The sequence below is a fragment of the Channa argus genome, chromosome 4, assembly GCF_033026475.1.
Source record: "Channa argus isolate prfri chromosome 4, Channa argus male v1.0, whole genome shotgun sequence".
Classification (NCBI taxonomy): Eukaryota; Metazoa; Chordata; class Actinopteri; order Anabantiformes; family Channidae; genus Channa; species Channa argus.
In genome coordinates, this window is record NC_090200.1 from 225,747 (window position 1) to 246,785 (window position 21,039).

The following is a 21,039-nucleotide window of genomic DNA, read 5'->3' on the forward strand; positions in this document are numbered from 1 at the left end:
ACAAGTTGAGTATCAAAGTCCAGACTGAATTCCAGACCAGTATCTGTAGCAGGACCTCCTAACAGGACTGTAGTTTTGTAGTTTTATTCTGAATCTGTTGAATGTTGGTGACAAAGCTGCAGCTCCTGATGAAGACACACAGTGACTGTCAGTCTTCGGTCCTCAACAAAACAAAGTCTCTGCCTCTACAGTTACTGAGGTGGATTCTGAAGGATTTGTTCTAGAGACTTTTTCTTCTCTTCTCAATGTCACACACAACAAACTAAGATCAGCCTGTTTGTGATTATGAGGAAACTTCTGATACTGCAAAGAATCAAAGTTGAACTTACTCAGCTTCTTGTCTCTGCAGCTCTCTGGTGTCTGGACCAGTTCTTTTACTGGTTCCAGTCCTTTACCAGTGGTCTGTGTCTGCAGGCTGCTGTCCCTATGAAATACTGAAACCAGATCTGAAGCTGCTGCACCTTTATTTGATTTCATGATCATGATCATGATCAATGATTAACCCACAGTAGATTCCTTCTCTGACTCCACCACAGTTATAAAGCTGAGGACAAACAAACGTCCTGATCTCCAACCAACACAAACTATTTCCTTTATTTTGAAGGGAACAGCCTATTGTATCAAGGCAGATCAGTCAGTGGCAGCTCGTCCAACAAGCCCAAATTAATCCTGTTACTGTACCAGATGCTGCTGAATTCACATTAGCTCCCTCACAAACCGTAAAGGTTAAGGCAGATACAGTCATATGGGTTTTGATAAATTATCACATTTTCCTGAGATCATGAGACAATTATCCTGTCATCATGAGATGACACAAAGACACAAGCATCCATGGCAGTCTCAGCTCCTATGAAGCAGCAGATTGACTGAATTCTAATGATGCTGGAAGGCTGGAGTCAACGAAAACACAGGAGACAGGAGAAAGAAGCAGAAACGTTGGTTGATCCTCAGCAGTGGGAGAATATTTTTGTGAATGTCTGAAGCATCCAAGTGTTGGAGGAATTGGAGAGAAACTTTCTGCTCAGGACAAATGTTCAGCTGACAGTAAGAACAAAAACTAGAAGCAAAAGAGATAACTGTCTGGCCCATTTCCAGCTCAAAGAACTAAAACAAGTCCAAGATGCTGAACCTTGTTATTCTTAAAAACAAAACAAAACAAAAAGGTTATGAGTTTAATCTGCTTAGTATCAGAATAAGAATAAATGAGGTTTTTAGCTGATTCTGAATCTGGATTTTCTGAATGTATCATAGAAAACCCACAAATAAAGGTTTAAATTCTGAAGATGGAACGAGCAGCTGAGTGTGAGATCACCTGTCAAAGTAAAGCCACCTGACCTCTGGGTCCTGGACAAGCAAACACAGCAGGGATTTTTTGACATGAGGACTTTGACTGGGATCCACTTCAGGCTGTTACCTGCACAAAGTGTTTGTCCTCAGCTGAAATAAAACATTTTGTCCTGTTTAAAAGTCTAAAAACCAGACCTACATCTATCTGTAGTCTTTGTCAGCCAGCCCTTTGGCATGAGTTTTCTTTGTGACCCTTGACCTTGATGTAGCTTCAACGCCTCCTAGAGAGGCTGGTCCTAGTGCAGGTTTTAAAGCAGCAGAGTTTGAGGGTGGATTTTAAAAGTCTTATGTTGTTACAAACCAAGATAATTTTTAATTTCTAGACCAGCTGAAGATTTCAGATTAAATTTGAACAATTATAGAAGGGAAATAAAAAGCAGGTGATGATCTATACATTTCTTTTATTATTATGTACATTTTTTCTGTTGGGATCAGGGTTAATTATGAATAAAACAATAAAACAGGTATATTTGATACATTATTAAACAAACAAATAGTAATGTGTTTGTTTGGATATTGTTTGCATATATTGTTTACATATTTTAAATGTTTTAAAGTTGTTTCATATCTATTTGGAGTTTAAGAGTTTATGATTAAGAATGCATTTGTTTTGGTCAAAGGACAAAAATGAGAAAAACAAAATATAAAACCATGCTCGAGTAACTAAACAAAAAGAAGTTTACAAAGTGTCACGACCCAGTTGTCATTCACTCATCTCTCCTCTGAGTTGCTTTGCGCCACCTGTCTGTCCTCATCATCACTGCCACTCGTTGTCAGTTCTTCTCTGCTCTATTTAAGCCTCAGCCACAGTTCACTCAGTTACAGAACCATTGTTAAGCACTGAATCTATTTTAAGCAAACATGTTGAAACTGCTTCAATGTTTTTAAGCATCTGACACAGTTACAATGGTGACATCTCCTGGACACATGTAGTTTTACATGTGAATGTGCTAAATTAATGACATCTTAATGCTGCAATAATTTGTTATTTCAATACACTCTGTATTATTAAACTTTTAAATAGACTCCGCAACTCTAAATGATAGGTATATGTGATGTTCAAAATCAGACAGCTCTCTGATACAACTGTGACGTTCTTCATTTCAGATGCTCACGTGATTCTTAACATTGTTGAGCGAGGCTTCCAAACACCTTCTCATGATACTTCTGCTTCTAACGCTCGATTCTGCTTTGAGCATAACACCACTGCACTCATCTCAAGACATCTGTTTTTGCCTGAATAAGCACAAAAAACTGAACTTGCCTGGTAACCTGAACCTGATCTCACCCTGACCCAACTCAGTAGCTTCACTTGTCGGTCTGCCCGGTTCAAATTTTTTGAATCAGCAGCTGCCCTGTTTGCATTGTCTGTCCTGCGATACCTGACTGTCGGATATCTGACGGAAGGTTGTTATTAGATATTGATGTTGTCTATGCCTTATTGGCTTAGTTATGCCCTGCCTGCCAAAAACCTGACTGCTATGTTTCAGATCTAGATTCTGCTTCACCTTACTCCCCATGTTTGTCTGCTGGCTTTCAACTGGGCCTTTTTGTGGAAGCTTGTTTCCAACTGCCACCATATCTGCACTAGTGTGTTAAGCCTCTCCTAGTCTGCCTCTCCTGTTAAGAGCTGTCTGTTCCACATCCACCTGAGAATATCACACTTGAGAAGACATTGGACTCACTCAGTCTCAACTGCTCTCACCACTCTTTAAGCCACCCTGTCAGATTCACCTGCAGAAGAAATAACCCCATACATCACCCGTCTCCACCTGCCTGAATACTTTTGAACTTCTCATGACACCTTTTACAATAAAATACCTTAAAACTTTATGTCCAAGTTTAGAGCACCCAACCTGCAAAACCTTTACACAATAAATCAATGAGACCAGTTTAAACAAATAAAATCTGAAAATGTGTGTGTGAGTGGAAGAGACAAGACATGTACAGACTGTTCAAAACAAAGTTTCTCTCACAGGACCAGACTCTACACTACTCCGGACAGAGAGACAACCAGGAACCAGGTGACCAGAACCCAAACCCAGGATAAAGAGGTTCAGTAAATGTGGTGTTGAAGGTGTGGAGGTGGAACAGTTGATGTCAGAGGAGACTCTGTAGAAGGACAGAGTCCCAGCAGGACAGTCCAAATACACTGCTACTCTGCTAGGGACTGAGGACGATGAGATGGTTGTTCCTCTCATACTGTGCCATACAGAGTAACCATCATCAAAACAGCTCAGACTGTAGGACTGATCATTCCTTCCAAACACAAAGTCCTCACTGTATCCTTTCTTTCCGATTTCTCTATAAGTCACTGATATATCAACACTTCCGGTCCACTCCACCTCCCAGTAACAGCGACCAGTCAGACCAATACTACACACCAGTCAAATCTGTCCTGATAATCAGGATATGAATGATCCTCCTTCACATGTGTCACCTTCCTGTTGTTGTCAGACAGTTGTAGTTTCCTGTTCACTGTGTTTGTGTCGATTGTGAGTTGACAGAAATCTGATGGAGAGAACAAAACAAAAACAGCTGCAGTTATTAATCCATCATCTGTTTATTTCTTGACACTTGTTGAATGTTGTTGCTTTGTTTCCATCAATCTCATTAAAAATACACTTACACTTCCTCAGACCTGGTCTCAGCCATCGTTCTCCAGCAGGCTCCACCCTGAAAGGAGGAGGCGGTGTCAGGAACTGTATTCTTTTCTTTAAAGGCCTCATTTCTTTTTCTGTAAAAGTGTTTTCTGTTTACCAAAAGTCTCAACTTTTATCTTATTTGTCCACAGAACATTTTCCCAGAAAGATTGTCGTTTTGTCACATAGGTTTTGTCAAACTCCACTTTTGCTGTTTTATGCCTTTGTGTCAACAGTGGTGTCCTCCTGGGTCTCCTACCATTCTTCTACCCTTCAAACAATCCTTTGTTGTACTTTTTCAGTAATTTTGCTCTTCTGTCCACGTCCAGGGAGGTTAGTTACAGTGCCATGGGCTCTAAACCTCTTGATGATATTGGGGACAGTGGATACAGGAACATTAAGATCTCTGGAGATGGACTTGTAGCCTTGAGATTGTTCACGTTTTTCCACAAATCCACAGACCCCAATTTACACTTCTTTCTTTTCTCCATGCTCACTGTGACACACAACGCAACTTTTCTCCATTTTAACTGGTTGCAAGTGTGATTAGTATATTGCCCACACCTGTTACTTGCCACAGGTGTGTCTAAATACAAATAACAGGAGCATCACATGCTTGAAAAGCAATTATTTCTTACAATTTTGACAAGGTGCCAATAGTCAAACTTATAAATAATAAATACAAATTCACACATTAATAATAAAATAATAATAATAAAAATCACACAGCACTCAAAAATGAACTGGACAAAATCCTGTTCATTTTTGAGTTCTGTCTGAATTTTTTATTAAGTTTGACGTTTCTTCTCTTATCTTTTGTGTTGTTTCAGTGCAAACAAAAACAATAAGCAGGCGAATACCAAAACATTTGCAATAGGAACAATTTTTCTGAGAGAAGGGTTGCATTTTCTGACAGAATTCCAAGGGTGCCGATATTTTTGGCCATGACTGTAACTACTCATTTGGGACCTGCAACATCTTAGTCTTCATGACTGTCATATCTTGGTGCACTTTTTACATGACTTTTAATATGATACTTCTCTAGTTAAAAAATAGCTTCTTTCAGCTTAGAGTTATTCCCAAACAAAAATCTTCTCTCTTCTTCATTTCAAGATTGGACTGAAGTAACCCCATGTATTTGAAATTATCACTTAAAGCTGGTGTAGAATGCTGCAGCAGAAGGACTCCTAAGTGCTACTAGAAAGATACTGCATTACACCTGTTCTTGTATCTTTGCGCTGACTCCCTGTTAAGTACAGAACTGAGTTTGAGGTTTTTATTTGTTTTTAAGGCCCTACATGGACTGGCTCCTCGGTATATATTTATGAACCTCCCTGCCCCTAATCTAGTTCTAGACCTTAGATCTTCACATTGCTTGATCTTAACTGTTCACACATGAGGCTTGTGGATAATGAAGATGATACTACTGCAGTAGCTGGCCAAAACATTTTGAATAGCCTTCTGCTTTCAAATTAGCTTTCCTCTTTGCAAATTCTTTAAATATAAATTTTGAAGACTCAACTTCCTGAGGTCTCTTAAGAATATTTGCTATTATTGTCCTCTATTTGGTTGAGTATAAGCATATTATACTGCTTTTTAATTTTATTTTTATTTACACATTTGTTTTTATGCTGTATTTTTATAAGATTCTTTTTCTAGTTATATTAGTTGTTAATTTGTAAAACACTTTAGTCAACACTTTAGTTGGTTGTTTAACATGTGATCTATAAATGATCCCACGATAGTGGAACGAACCAAACTCTGCACGCTCAGCAGACTCTCTGCCATATTCAAAAAACTGCTGAAAACAGAACTCTTCCGGATCTTCCAATGCACTTAAATCTATTAAAAAAAAAAAAAACTTCCTTTCTGCTCTTTCTTGCACTTGCGTATTTTTCTGATAGGACTTTGCTTTGATGTTTTCTCCTTCTGCCTTGTACCTCACTTGTAAGTCGCTTTGGATAAAAGCATCTGCTAAATGACTAAATGTAAATGTAAATGCATTTTGACTCATCTTTTATCTGTCAGCAGGCCTCTATACCTGAGAGTGTCACTCCTGAGTCTCCTGGATGATTGTAGCTCAGGTCCAGTTCTCTCAGATGGGAGGGGTTGGAGCTCAGAGCTGCGGCCAGAGAAGCACAACCTTCCTCTGAGATCAGACAACCTGACAGTCTGCAGACACACAAAACAACACAGGAACCATCTGTTAACACTTGGCATGTTTCTTGTTTTATTCTTTATATGTAATTTAAGAATTTAGTCTTATTAAAAAAAAATCCTTAAGAAAATTCCAATTTTCTGTGTTTAAAAACTACTGCTAAGGTTTATTAAATGATCCTTTACAAAAGTATTTTTTTTGTTCACTAAAGCAAGTCAGACTGCAAATGATCATTTAAACAGGGTGATGAATTCTGACCTGAGAGTCTCCAGTTTACAGTGTGGACTCTCCAGTCCAACAGACAACAGCTTCAATCCTGAATCCTGAAGGTTGTTGCTAATAAGGTCCAGTTCCCTCAGACTAGAGGACTGGGAGCTTAGAACTGAGGACAGAGCTTTAGAGTTTCTTTCTGAGAGGTTACAGTCACTCAGTCTAAAGAGGAAATGAAAGTTGAATAAGACAATAATGTGCTGTTTTATTTTTTAAAATTCTGTTGTCACAATAATGTGTAATAATGTGTCACATTAACTGTATCTCTTTACTTACAGAGCTTTCTTACAATCTTTGACCACTGGGAACAACCTCAAAAGAGCCTCCTCTGAAGCACTGTTAAAGTCCCTGGTTTTGGACTAGTTTTGTTTAAATTGATTACCTGTTTTGGGCCTTGATTTTGTTGCTCCTCCCGTGTCCCTTCCTTTGAGTCTGTTTAGTAGCTTTACCTTCCTCGTTTTGTTCTAATTGGTTTCACCTGTTCCCCAGTTTATTTATACCCAGCTTTCCCCACTGCCAGATCGTCTCCCCCGCTTCCCTAGAGAACTCTCCTTGTGAATTATTGCTTTGGACTTTGTCTTCTCCTGCTTCCCCTGTACACCTGTAGATTACCCCCTTTGGACTTTGCCCTCTTGTGCCCACCTGTTCCTTGAGTTTTGGTCTGAGGTTTGGTTTTCCGTTTATTTCTGCGTAGTTTTGTTGTTTAGGTTTTCTGTGTTATTCTCTCTAGTTTCTTAGTTCCCTTGCCTTCCCAGTGTGGTTATAATTTAATTAATCCTCTCTCCCCAGCTGTTTAAGTTCTTGGTCTGTTTTACTTAGTTTATGTTGTGAGTATTAGCATGAGTTTTCCCGTCCGCCTCACGGAGTGATTTTCTGTTTCCTTTTGTTTAAATTAACTTTAATTATAACCCCTTCCCTTGCCATCTCCTCCTTTTCGGGTCCTGCAAAAATTAAAACACGCAATAGAAAGTGTGACAAGCACAATATTTCTTTAGGTTGAACACGTCCAGATCTTTTTCTGATGACAGTAAGATGAAGACCAGAGCTGACCACTGAGCATGAGACAGTTCCTCTGTGTAGAGATACTTCCAAATCTCAGGTACTTTTGGATCTCGTCCACTAGAGAACAATCATTCAGACAGTGAAATAGGTTGATGCTTCTCTCTGCAGACAGATTCTTACTGATCTTCTTCTTAACATACCAGACTGTTTCCCGATTGGTCTATGAGCTACTTCCTGTCTGTGTCAGCAGACCTCCCAGGTGTTTTTGATTAGTGTGCAGTGAAAGGCCCAAGAGAAAGTGAAGGAACAAGTCCAGTTGTCAATTTAGAGTCTGTAAGGCCTTGTCCATGGCACTCTGGTAGAGGTCCCTCTGCAGATTCGCCTTTTCTTGGTTCAGACCTCTTGGAGGTTGACAGTTCTTCTGACAGCAGATTGACACCAGAGTTGAAGAATGTCAGATGGACATGAAGAGCAGCCAGAAACTCCTGAACACTCATATGGACAAAGCAGAACACCTTCTCCTGGTACAGTCCCCTCTACTCTATAAAGATCTGTGTGAACACTTCTGAGTACACTGAAGCTGCTCTCATATCGATGCCACACTCTGTCAGGTCTGATCCATAGAAGATCAGATTTCCTTTCTGCAGCTGCTCAAAAGCCAGTTTTCCTAGAGACACAATTATCTCCATGTTCTCTGGATTCCAGTGTGGATCTGTCTCAGCTCCTCCATCATACTTAATGCTCTTCAGTTTGGTCTGAACCACCAGGAAGTGGATGTACATCTCAGTCAGGGTCGTGGGCAGCTCACTTCCCTCTCTGGTTTTCAATGCATCCTCCAGAACTGTAGCAGTGATCCAGCAGAAGACTGGGCTGTGGCACATGATGTAGAGGCTTTGTGATGTCTTGATGTGGGAGATGATTCTGCTGGCCTGCTCCTTATCTCTGAATCTCTTCCTGAAGTACTCCTCCTTCTGTGGGTCAGTGAACCCTCTGACCTCTGTCACCATGTCAACACACTCAGGAGGGATCTGATTGGCTGCTGCAGGTCGTGTGGTTATTCAGAGGCGAGCAGAGGAAAGCAGGTTCCCCCTGATGAGGTTTGTCAGCAGCACATCCACTAAGGTGGACTCTTTAACATCAGTCAGGATCTCATTGCTGTTGAAGTCCAGAGGAAGTCTACACTCATCCAGACCGTCAAAGATGTACACAACCTGCAACTCATCAAACCTGCAGATTCTTTTGGTTTCAGGAAAGAAGAGATGAACAAGTTCCAACAAGCTGAACTTTTCTCTTTCAGCACATTCAGCTCTGTGAAAGTCTATGGAAATGTGAACTGTATGTCCTGGTTGGCTTTGTCTTCAGCCCAGTCCAGAGTGAACTTCTGTGTTAAGACTGTTTTCCCAATGCCAGCCACTCCCTTTGTCATCACTGTTCTGATTGGTTCATCTCTTCCAGGTGAGGCTCATGTCTGATTTTTGTTTCTGGTTTGACTGGTTGCTGGATGCTGTTTCAATCTGTCTGACCTCATGTTCATCACTGACCTCTCCAGTCCCTCCCTTTGTGATGTAGAGCTCTGTGTAGATCTGATTCAGAGGAGTTGGGTTTCCTGCTTTAGTTATTCCCTCAAACACACACTGGAACTTCTTCTTTTGGTTAGACTTTAGTTTATTCTGACAACCTCCAGCAAAATGCCCTAATGAACACAAAAAGTAGATGTGAAGGGCTTTATAGAAGGTTGATAATGGACCCAAAACTGACCCCAACCCTTGGGTACCAAAGGGTCTTAAAAATTTTGAAATATGTTCAGGTAGGTTTCGGTCACACAGTGTATACTGTAGGTTACATAGGGAGTTAATAAAATACATAACACTGCCGTAATGTAATTGTGCTTGTAAAATGTTACTACACTAAACAAATAGTAAAAGGAAGGAGCATTGAAATGTTTGTTTTGTTTAATTGGACAGGACATTTTAGGGCAATGATCCCACAATGGTGGATAAAAGCGTCTGCTAAATGACTAAATGTAAAAGTAAAAATTTAAACATGTAGACCTGTAGGTCTTCCTCATAGACAACACCACACAAATACAACTTTGTCAAGTTCAGGTCTGTAATGGTTTGATTCTTAAGGACCTATGCGAGGTGACGATGAGAGGAGGGAAAATAAAAAGGGTTTTATAAAAGAACAAAAAACACTCCCTAACTAGAAGACAAACAGACTAGGCAAAAGATAAAAAAGGATCCAACTAGTGGACACTAACACCTGAAAACAAATAATCAATAATTACTAATAAACTGAGAAGAGGTGCACATACAAAAATATGCAGGGATAAATAGGGAGAAAGAATATATAAAAATATGAGACAAGTGTCAAAACAAAAACTGAGTAATAAGGACCAACAGAAAACCGAACTTAATGCCTGTCAGAAACCAACTTACAGAGAAAAACAGAAAATCAAAAGGACAGGATAAATCATCAACTAAAATTAGAGAAAATTATGAGTACATGTAACTGGTTGAATCTGGATTTGATCAATTAATGCAGTTTGAAGGTATGGGTTTGCAAAATTGCAGGACTCTGCAAAATAAAATAAAAAAATTCTCACCTCTCTGCAGACAGTCAGCCAGCTCAGCGGAGGAGAAAGGAGAAGAGGAAATGACTCTCTGCTGCTCCTCCTCTGTTCTTCATCCTCATCATCCAACAATTTCTCATCCTTCCTCTGACTCTCTAAATAGTCTGGGGAATCTGAAGTTAGAATCTTCTTCATCTGCTTTATCTCGTTCTTCACAACAGTCACAATGTTGTCCTCCAGCAGCTGGAACAGAAAACTATATGAATGACACAATCCATGTAAAACCATGGAGCCAAACATCAGATCCATGTTGGACAGACTGACAATCCACTGGTCTAAAAAGTGCAGCATGGACATTATTGTGGACACAACAGATGGAAAAGTAGTAGTTGTTCATGTACAGACCATAAATATGGAGTCCAGGTGTGTTTGATGCTGCTGGGCAGACTGACCACTGGGAACCTGTGAGCTCTGCTGGTCCACTCTGTGGAGGAATCAGGAAGAATGAGCTCACATTATGTCTGTCCACATAGAGACACACACACAAGTTAAAGGTCCATGAATGGATGTGTGTCAGTTGGGCTTAGTCCCAACCATTGTGACAAACATAAGTTTCCCTCTGTCACTGAACTAAGAATAGATTTTTAAAAAATCTACTTTTATACAGCTTCACATATTAATTATTGGATCTCTCATAATCACAACTTCAAACTACAACTCTGGTACCAACAGAGGACAAACAGTCCTCTACACTTAGTTACAACAACATGATGACAAATGTTTTGCTGTAGTTTTGAATTAAATCTTATTTTGACTTTATGTGGTGAACCATCATCCATTTTGAATCCTTCTGTTGTTACCTACAAAACACCAGTCTCTATGTGTTGCCATTCTGAACTATCTGAACTAAAGGCTCCTAAGAATCTTGAAGCCAGTAAAAATCGACAGAGGAATAAAGCTGATGAGCCAAACAATGAAGTTGTGGGAAAGAATAGTGGAAGCTAGGCTAAGGGCAGAGCTGAGCATTTGTGAGCAGCAATATGGTTTCATGTCTAGAAAGAATCCAACAGATGCAGTATTTGCTTTGAAGATGCTGATGGAGAAGTACAGAGAAGGTCATAGGTAGTTGCATTGTGTCTTCATAGATTTAGAGAAAGTGTATGACAGGGTGCCGAGTCAGGAACTGTGGTATTGTATGAGGAAGTCTGGAGTGACAGAGAAGTATGTTAGAGTGGTGCAGGACATGTATGAGAGCTGTAAGACCGTGGTGAGGTGTGCTGCAGGTGTGACAGAGGGGTTCAAGGTGGAGGTGGGAGTGTAAGCGAGAATGAAAGGAAAGAGGGTGGTGAGACAAGAGATGTTGCTTGGCTTAGAGACACTGAAGAAAAGACATGAGGCAGAGCTGGAGGTAGCAGAGCTTAAGATGTTGAGGTCCTTTCTGCTCTCTTGCACTTGCATCTCGTGAACTGTGAACACTTTTCTGATACGACTTTGCTTTGATGTTTTCTTCTTGCCTTGTACCTCACTTGTAAGTCGCTTTGGATAAAAGCGTCTGCTAAATGACTAAATGTAAATGTTCCATTTGGGAGTGACAAGGATGGACAGGATCAGGAATGAGGACATCAGAGGGACAGCTTATGTTAGATGTTTTGAATAATAATAATAATAATAGCTTTATTTATAAAGAGATAAAGTCAGAGACACCAGATTGAGGTGGTTTGGACATATTCAGAGGAGAAATTGTAAATAAATATCGGTAGAAGGATGCTGAGGTTGGAGCTGCCAGGCAGGAGGTCTAGAGGAAGACCAAAGAGGAGATTTATGGATGTAGTGAGAGAGGACATGAAGTTAGAAAACCCAATTTCTCCTTTATGTATACCATAAATAAATACCTGTCCAAAGTATATAGATTTTGGGGCATTGAGTGGTAAATTCAGTGCTTTAGCAAGAAGCAAACTGGATTCCCACTTTATACACATTTGAACCTTTTGCACTTATTGAAGAACTCACTTTGTCAGGCTTCCAATAAGAAATGATACCAGTTGTATAAGATCTGCTGTGTGGCTTTAAAGTATGTATGTGTACAACTTGGAGTTTTGTGTACATTTTTCTTTTAGGAGATGGAAGAAAGTATTTGTAAAAGTAAAAGCCACAAATATATCAGTGTGCTCCAGACCTCCTCCTTATTTATTGATGTTTATTGTCCCAGCTGTATATGGTTGGATGACGCACAGAAAACACCTTTTAGTGAAATTTTTGTGTAATTGACACATGTAGTATGAACTGTGCCGTTGAGATCATTACTTACTTTTATATTATATTCTGGAATAGAACTGTAGGACTTTAGACGTAGGACTATAGGACTTAGGACTTTAGGTGACAGTGACATGTAGAAACACATGACATATTGAATAGTTCCTCAGTAAACACCAGTGTCATATGCAGGTCTGATGACCAGAATCTGTATTTCAAGACCAAAATATTCTTATTTTTAAAATCAACTCAATTTAAAACTTCTCAAGAATCACATCAGAACAACTTACTCTGTATCAGATGAATATTTAAATCCAGTGATAATATCCATTGACTGGTCACTCTTCGTTGACACACAGCTGGGTTCAGGTCCAGGTTCAGGTCCAGCAGATTCTGGTCCGTGCAGCTTTTCTGGTCTTGAACACAATACAGACAGAGGTCAGAGTGTGAATAATTTTGGTGGAGTGATTGTTGGTGCTGAGCTCTGACATGCAGAAGAGTCATGGACAGTTAGAGATCCTCATCTCACCTCTGAGCTTTGGTCTGGCTCTCAGGTTCCCCACACAGAGTGGTTTTAGAGGGAGGGACTCCTTCCTCTCTGTCCTGACACTGATCCATGCTGCTGAATTCACACACACTTTCTACCTTCCTGTGGAGTGGAAACACACATCCTTCATCTGCACATCAACACTAATCCTCATCTCCATAATTTCTCCTTCTTCTCTGCTTCATATCAGTGGCAGCTGAATGCTGTCAGAGGAAGCTGTCATCAGCTGCTCCACTTCTATCAGTCCACTAGATGGAGACACCAAGCTAAACACCAACACACACATCAACATGATGGAGACACATTTACACAATAAATCCAGATAAAAAAAAATTTAAATCCAGTTTTAGTTGTTCAGCCTTTAAAGGCCTGCAGCCGTCCTCCACAGCTACAGAGGATCATCTTCGTTGGGGTGTGTCTCCACCAGTTTACAATCATGTGATTGTGTGTCAAGAATTGTGAGGTTTTGAGATTTCACGCTAGCTACACACAGTTTACATGTACGTGCTTTTTTGCACTTCTCCTGTTGGAACATTACATCACTTATCTATGGAGAAATCCTGTAATTAATTAAACTGTACTTAAATTACGTTACTGGCAAAAGTAATATTTTTACAGTAACGCGTTATCTCCGTGTAACCAGTCTGAGCAGTTGAAGTGTCCAAACTCCTCCAAACAAACTAATCATCCAGCTGAAGACTGGTTTGACTCGTTTGTTGGTTTAAACATTCCAGCAGGAAAAGATATGGACTGGTGCCAAGTTTGTGGCGCAGTTTTTATCTTACTACATTTTTTTTGAAATTTTACTTATTTACCTTAAAACACACACATTTATCCACACTGTCTCCTCCCGGGTCCTGACAAAGACGGTGGGAGCTGTGGTCCAGCAGATGTCTGGCCGAGCTCAGACCGCATTTAGTGTCTCAGACAGCGGGAGAGCAGTGGCTCATCTCTGCCTCCTCCACAGACTGATTCAGGAAGGAAAAGCTGCTTCAGTCCTCAGTAACAAGGACTCTGTCTTCACTTACTGACTATAAGCTGACTCCACTTCTACTGATTCTAATGATTCTGCTCTCTGATGTAAACAAACATTACAGAGCTTTATCCGTTTCTGCTGTGACTGCTGTGTGTCATTACAACACTTCAGCTGCTACTACTAATCTTTCTACTGGATCTAATGTTGATTAGGAAACCAGTTAAACCAGTACAGCATGATGAAAACAGTTACTTTACCTTCAGATGAAAACCTCTCCTGCCTCACGTTGTTAACGAAAAAAAAAAAGAAAATAATTTTTAACAAGAAAACACCCAGTTTTTGTTTTTCTCTTTGGAGGGGGGTCCAGATGTTTTGTGTTTAACTTTGTACAGAGACACAACATTTTAAGGAAGTACAAGTGTGTGTAAGAACTGAGCTTCAGTCTAAAGTCCTCCATCATCATGCAGTGAATCTAAAGGACCAACTTACACACATCACACATACACATCTCCACACCAAAACTTTTCACACAGTCTGAGGCCATTATTGATCCCTGTGATGGCTGGATCCATCCTGATCCTTCTCAACAAGACAAGTCTTCTTTACTCCAAATGCTTGATAAATCTGACTTGTCCTAAACTAATAGGTTTTATTTAGACTACATTATTTGTTTCAGAGCTGACTGTTATCAAAGATTCAGCATTTAGTGCAGTTTGTACCTGCTTCCTGTGAGTATTCCCATCTTCTACTGGTACTCCACTACAACTCAGAGGGAATACTGCACTTTGGAGATTGTGACACAGTTTGGGGTGAGTGGAGAGTGGGGAAAGAAAAGAAACAGATCAGGGGGCTCCATGTGACCCACTTGGTATCTTTGACCATGTCAGTGCTGCTTTGCTCATCATCCTCTGGGTGGCATCATGGCCATATTTGCCTTCCATCCAGCTCCAGAATGACACCCTTCAGGTTGCAAATTACAGAAAAACAATTCTTCAAACCACTTTAAAGATGTCTGTTGCATACCTTTTTTCATATAGCCAAAAGCCAAAGTACTGCCAGATAAAAAAAAAGCGAGAAGAGTAAAGAAAAACTGTGAGTAGGCTAGGACCAGCTATGAATGGGTTTAATTGTGAAAAACATAGGAATATTAATTAATCAGTAATCATTTATTTAAAAATAGTCAATTAAATAAAAAATAAAAAAATACAACTTAAAAAATACAAAAGTATCTTTATCCAAACTGTTAACAATCTGTTTTGAGTGCTTGGATCAAACTGTTGGCATATTGTTTTTCTTTGCATTAATTTCCCAAATGGTTTTCATGTTATCACTGTGCTTGTGTGGGTTTCCTCTGGTTTCCTCCCTCAGTTCAAACACATATGCATGTGGCATATGTGTGGATCGCCAGAGACTAATAGGTGCATGTGTCTTTTCCTCTTTTATTTGGTGGTGGGAGAAGAATTAACATGTTGGCTGTTTTTATTATCTTGTCAGTGTTGAAAATGCACATCTGTACACATTTGTAGAAATTACAAAGATTTATATGCACAGTCAACATGGACAATGCTCAAACAGGTGAAGGACAGAAACCTGCATCTACAGCATTGTTGAGATTTGGGATATGCAGGCCTTGATGACCCGATTACCCATAACCATACTGAACTTCTTAGTGAATCCAGCTGATGATTTATGTACAGTGACAGCAACAAATCAGATATTCATTCTGTGCAAGATTACAACTGGTATTTGAATGAACCAGTTAAATTGGTTCTTCAACCTCTCTTCACTGTCTCTACTACACTGAACACAGAGACAATGAGGAACCAAACAACCAGACTTTAAACCCAAACCCAAACCCAGGATATAGAGGTTCAGTGAATGTGGTGCTGAAGGTGTGGAGGTGGATCAGTTTGTCAGAGGAGACTTCATAGAAGGACAGAGTCCCAGCAGGACAGTCTACATAGACTGCTACTCTACCAGAGGAAGAGGACGAGGAGGAGGAGGGAATAGATTTTTCACTGTGATTGTGCCAAACAGAGTAACCACTATTATAGCAGACCAGAACCCAGGACTGAACATTCTCTCCAAACACACAGTCATTGTTGTCTCCTCTTCTTCTGATTCCTCTGTAACTCACTGATATATAAACCACTCCACTCCACTCCACCTCCCAGTAACAGCGATCAGTCAGACCATTACTACACAGCAGCTGAGGCCAGTAGTCAAATCTGTCTGGATGATCAGGATACGACTGAATCTCCTTCACATGTGTCACCTTCCTGTTGTTGTCAGACAGTTGTAGTTTCCTGTTCACTGTGTTTGTGTTGATTTTGAGTTGACAGAAATCTTATGGAGAGAGCAAGACACAAACAGCTGCAGTTATTAATCCATCATCTGTTCATTTCTTGACACTTTAATGATGTGAATGAGTGATGTGACAGTTTGAAGATGGTTGAATGTTGCTGCTTTCCATCAATCTCATTAAAAACACACTTACACTTCCTCAGACCTGGTCTCAGCCAACGTTCTCCACCAGGCTCCACCCTGAAAGGAGGAAGGGGGTCAGAGCACATTCTCTGTCAGCATGCACACATGGACATTACATGGCTCTCAGACAGAAAATGTCTGATAAAGCAAGAAATAATACTTTGAATAAATACACTTCAATGTAGCATCTTAAAACTCCTGCAATGTGGTTGTCATGTTTCAGCACAGATTAAATTAATATATTTACTTCAACAGGACGAAAAGGAAAATTTTTCACAATGACAGTTACTTGACCATGTGAGCTCTATTTGCAATGAATCAAGTTTTACCATCATGCAAATATTCTACTTCAAGGTGGAGGTCCTGTTAAAGGATTGCCCAAACAAATGAGTTAATGACAAAATAGTGTTTATATTATCAGCAAAAGACAAAGACTTCCTGTCTTTATTAATATAACTTTTGTATGAAACAAAATGACTGCGGCTGAGTGAATGACCCTGTCTGTAGCTGAAGCAGGTATCTCCATACCTGAGAGTGTCCAGTCTGAATTGTGGATTCTTCAGTCCAGCAGACAGCAGCTTCACTCCTGAGTCTCCTGGATGATTGTAGCTCAGGTCCAGTTCTCTCAAATGGGAGGGGTTGGAGCTCAGAGCTGAGGCCAGAGAAGCACAACCTTCCTCTGTGATCAGACAACCTGACAGTCTGCAGACAGACATGACACACATGGCAGATATTATGTCAATACTGCTGCCTGCAGTCAAATATACATAGAAAGTAAAGAAAACTACAATAAAATTCAGATACTTACAGATAAGTAAGAGAATTCATGTCTTTATGATTTTATTGTTAGCGTTACCATGCTCTCAGAGGCATAGTTTTGAGTCAGTTACCAGCATCAATATGCTATGCTAACAATGATCATGTTTACATTTTGCCAAAACCAAAGTACTGGACAAATAAAATAGTCAACTTAACAATGGAGCCAGATCAAACGCAAAGAACAGCTGTAAAATTTACCATTACACAAACGCTGTGCATTATAAAACAGAGCAGTGTTGGCAAAAGGCTACGACCGAATGATCAGTTCAGCCAACAAGTTGCTACCGATAAAAAATTCCTGTGCAGTCACTCAGAAAATTAATAGCTTGCATTTGCTTTAATTCTGACTCAGAGATAAGCGTGAAAATCCATCTGCCGAAGTGCCTGCCATTAAAGGCAATTTCTTGTTTCCTCAAATCTCTACCACGAGCATTTAACTATATATTGATCATACTAGGTATGGTGGATAATCAACATGTTCAAAGTCGAAATTGTTATTTTATTATGATGATATTTAATTTCCCCTTCTAACAGAAATATCATATTAGTCTCACGTCCAATATTGTAGCTTGAAAAGTACAGTATGTAACATTTAGAGTTAAAAAAAACAAAAAAAAAACTTCAGATACTAGTATGTTGTTGAAGTCCAGTATCATTACATACAGAAGGAAAATGTCCTGGTACTACTCTCCTGCATTTATTGTATGCCAGTTGTTTAGTTCATTGCAGTTACTATCATGATCATCTTAAAGACTTATTTGTACATTTATGTTGAAAATTAATTCTGCTCTTTTATTTTATTTTTTTATTTTTGTGTAAGAACATAATGAAAATCATCTGATAGCAACAGGTCTCCCTATTACGCAAACTCAACCTCACACAAACAACAACTTCTTCTTTTCCTTTCGGCTGCTCCCTTTCAGGGGTTGCCACAGCGAATCATGTGCCTCCATCTAACTCTATCCTCTGCATCCTCTTCACTCACACCAATTAACTTCATGTCCTCTCTCACTACATCCATAAATCTCCTCTTTGGTCTCTAGACCTCCTGCCTGGCAGCTCCAACCTCAGCATCCTTCTACTGATATATTCACAGTTTCTCCTCTGAACATGTCCAAACCACCTCAATCTGGCCTCTCTGACTTTATCTCCAAAACATCTAACATGAGCTGTCCCTCTGATGTACTCATTCCTGATCCTGTCCATCCTCGTCACTTCCAAAGAGAACCTCAACATCTTAAGCTCTGCTACCTCCAGCTCTGCCTCCTGTCTTTTTTTCAGTGCCACTGTCTCTAAGCCGAACAACATCGCTGGTCTCACCACCATCTTGAACACCTTTCCTTTCATTCTCGCTGATACTCTTTTATCACACAACACACCTGACACTTTTCTCCACCCATTCCAACCTGCCTGCACTCGCCTCTTCACCTCTTTCCACACTCACTGTTGCTCTGAACCGTTGTACTTAAAGTACTTAAAGTCCTGCACCTTCTTCACCTCTGCTCCCTGTAACCTCACCGTTTAACCTGGGTCCCTCTCATTGACACACATGTATTCTGTCTTACTGCGGCTAAGCTGCATTCCTCTGTTTTCCAGAGCAGAGCTGTTTTCCACCTCTCTAGATTTTCCTCCACCTGCTCCCTGCTCTCACTACAAATAACAATGTCATCTGCAAACATCATAGTCCACTGAGATTCTTGTCTAACCTCATCTGTCAGCCTGTCCATCACCAGAGCAAACAAGAAGGGGCTCAGAGCCGATCCTTGATGCAGACCCACCTCCACCTGGAACTCCTCTGTCACACCTACAGCACCTCACCACTGTCTTACAGCTCTCATACATGTCCTGCACCACTCTAACATACTTCTGTGCCACTCCAGACATCCTCATACAATACCACAGCTCCTCTCTCGGCACCCTGTCATACGCTTTCTCTAAATCCACGAAGACACAATGCAACTACCTATGACCCTCTCTGTACTTCTCCATCAGCATCCTCAAAGCAAATACTGCATCTGTTGGACTCTTTCTAGGCATGAAACCATATTGCTGCTCACAAAAGCTCACCTCTGCCCTTAGCCGAGCTTCCACTACTCTTTCCCACAACTTCATTGTTTGGCTGATCAGCTTTATTCCTCTGTAGTTGCCACAGCTCTGCACATCTCCCTTGTTCTTAAAAATGGGCACCAGTACACTTTTCCTCCAGTCCTCAGCATCCTCTCACTCTCCAAGATCTTGTTAAACAAACTAGTCAGAAACTATACTGCCACCTCTCCTAGACACTTCCATACCTCCACAGGTATGTCATCAGGACCAACTGCCTTTCCACTCTTCATCCTCTTCAATGTCCTCCTCACTTCACTCTTACTAATCTACTTCCTGCTCCACACCAGTCACCTCTTCTACTCTTCGTTCCCTTTAATTTTCCTCGTTCATCAACTCTTCAAAGTTCTCCTTCCATCTTCCCATCACACTCCTGGCACCTGTCAATACGTTTCCATCCTTATCTTTAATCACCCTAACCTGCTGCACATCCTTCCCATCTCTATCTCTTTGTCTGGCCAACCTGTACAAATCCACCTCTCCCTCTTTAGTGTCCAACCTAGCATACAAGTCCTCATATGCTCTTTGTTTGGCATTTGCCACCTCTATCTTCACCTTACGCTGTATCTCCCTATACTCCTGTCTACTCTCTTCAGTCTTCTCAGTGTCCCGCTTCTTCTTAGCTAACCTCTTTCTCTGTATACACTCCTGAACTTCCTCGTTCCACCACCAAGTCTCCTTGTCCGCTTTCCTCTTTCCAGATGACACACCGAGTACCCTCCTACCTGTCTCCCTGATCAAATTAGCTGTAGTAGTCCAGTCATCTGGAAGCGCCTCCAAACCACCCAGATTCTGTCTCAGCTCCTCCCTGAAAACTACACAACATTCTTCCTTTTTCAACTTCCACCACTTCCTCCTCTGCTCTGCCTTTGTCCTCTTCATCTTCCTCACCACCAGCATCATTTTACACACCACCATCCTGTGTTGTCTGGCTACACTCTCCCCTACCAATGCTTTACAGTCACTGATCTCTTTCAGATTACAACGTCTACACAAGATGTCGTCCACCTGAGTGCTTCTACCTCCGCTCTTGTACGTCACCCTATGTTTCTGCCTCTTCTGAAAGAAAGTGTTTACTACAGCCATTTCCATCCTCTTTGCAAAGTCAACCACCATGTGACCTTCTGCGTTCCTGTCCTGAACACCAAACCTGCCCATAACAGTCTCATCACCTCTGTTCCCTTCACCTACATGCCCATTGAAATCTGCACCAATGACCACTCTCTCACCTCTGGGGATGCTCTGCATCACTTCATCTAACTCACTCCAGAATTTCTCCTTCTCTTCTGACTCACATCCTACCTGTGGGGCATATCCACTCACAACTTTGAACATCACCCCTTCAACTTCCAGCTTCAGACTCATCAACCTGTCTGATAGTCTTTTCACCTCTAGAACATTCCTCACAAACTCCTCTTTCAGTATAACTCCTACTCCATTTCTCTTCCTATCTGACCCATGGTAGAACAACTTGAACCCTGCTCCTAAGCTTCTAGCCTTGCTACCTTTCCACCTGCTCTCCTGGACACACAGTATATCCACCTTCCTTCTCTGCATCATGTCGATCAACTCCCTAGCCTTCCCTGTCATAGTAGCAACATTCAAAGTCCCTACTGTCAGTCCTACATTCTTAGCTTTCCTCTTCTCTCTCTGCCTACGAACACACCTTCCTCCTCTTCTTCTTCGTCTTCGACCAACAGTAGTCCAATTTCCACCGGTACCCTGTAGGTCAACAGCATCGGTGGCGGTCGTTGTTAACCCGGGCCCCGACCGATCCGGTATGAAAGTCTCACGATTCGCTTGTTTGATTTGGCATGTGTTTTACGTCGGATGCCCTTCCTGCCACAACCCTCTGCATTTATC

General features: G+C 40.8%; 1 protein-coding gene and 1 pseudogene across 1 annotated transcript in view; both read right to left on the minus strand.

Moving 5' to 3' along the window:
• The window catches only part of LOC137125121 (uncharacterized), a 48,578-nt gene that overhangs the window by 9,802 nt on the left and 17,737 nt on the right, over nucleotides 1-21,039 (minus strand). Inside the window, exons 12-14 of the mRNA XM_067500108.1 lie at nucleotides 16,783-16,956; nucleotides 16,265-16,311; nucleotides 15,567-16,113 (exon numbers count right to left, since the gene is read on the minus strand). Of these exons, the coding sequence (XP_067356209.1) occupies nucleotides 15,567-16,113; nucleotides 16,265-16,311; nucleotides 16,783-16,956 (768 nt within the window). The remainder of the gene's footprint in view (nucleotides 1-15,566; nucleotides 16,114-16,264; nucleotides 16,312-16,782; nucleotides 16,957-21,039) is intronic.
• LOC137125521 (E3 ubiquitin-protein ligase RNF135-like) lies at nucleotides 1,732-13,973 on the minus strand (annotated as a pseudogene).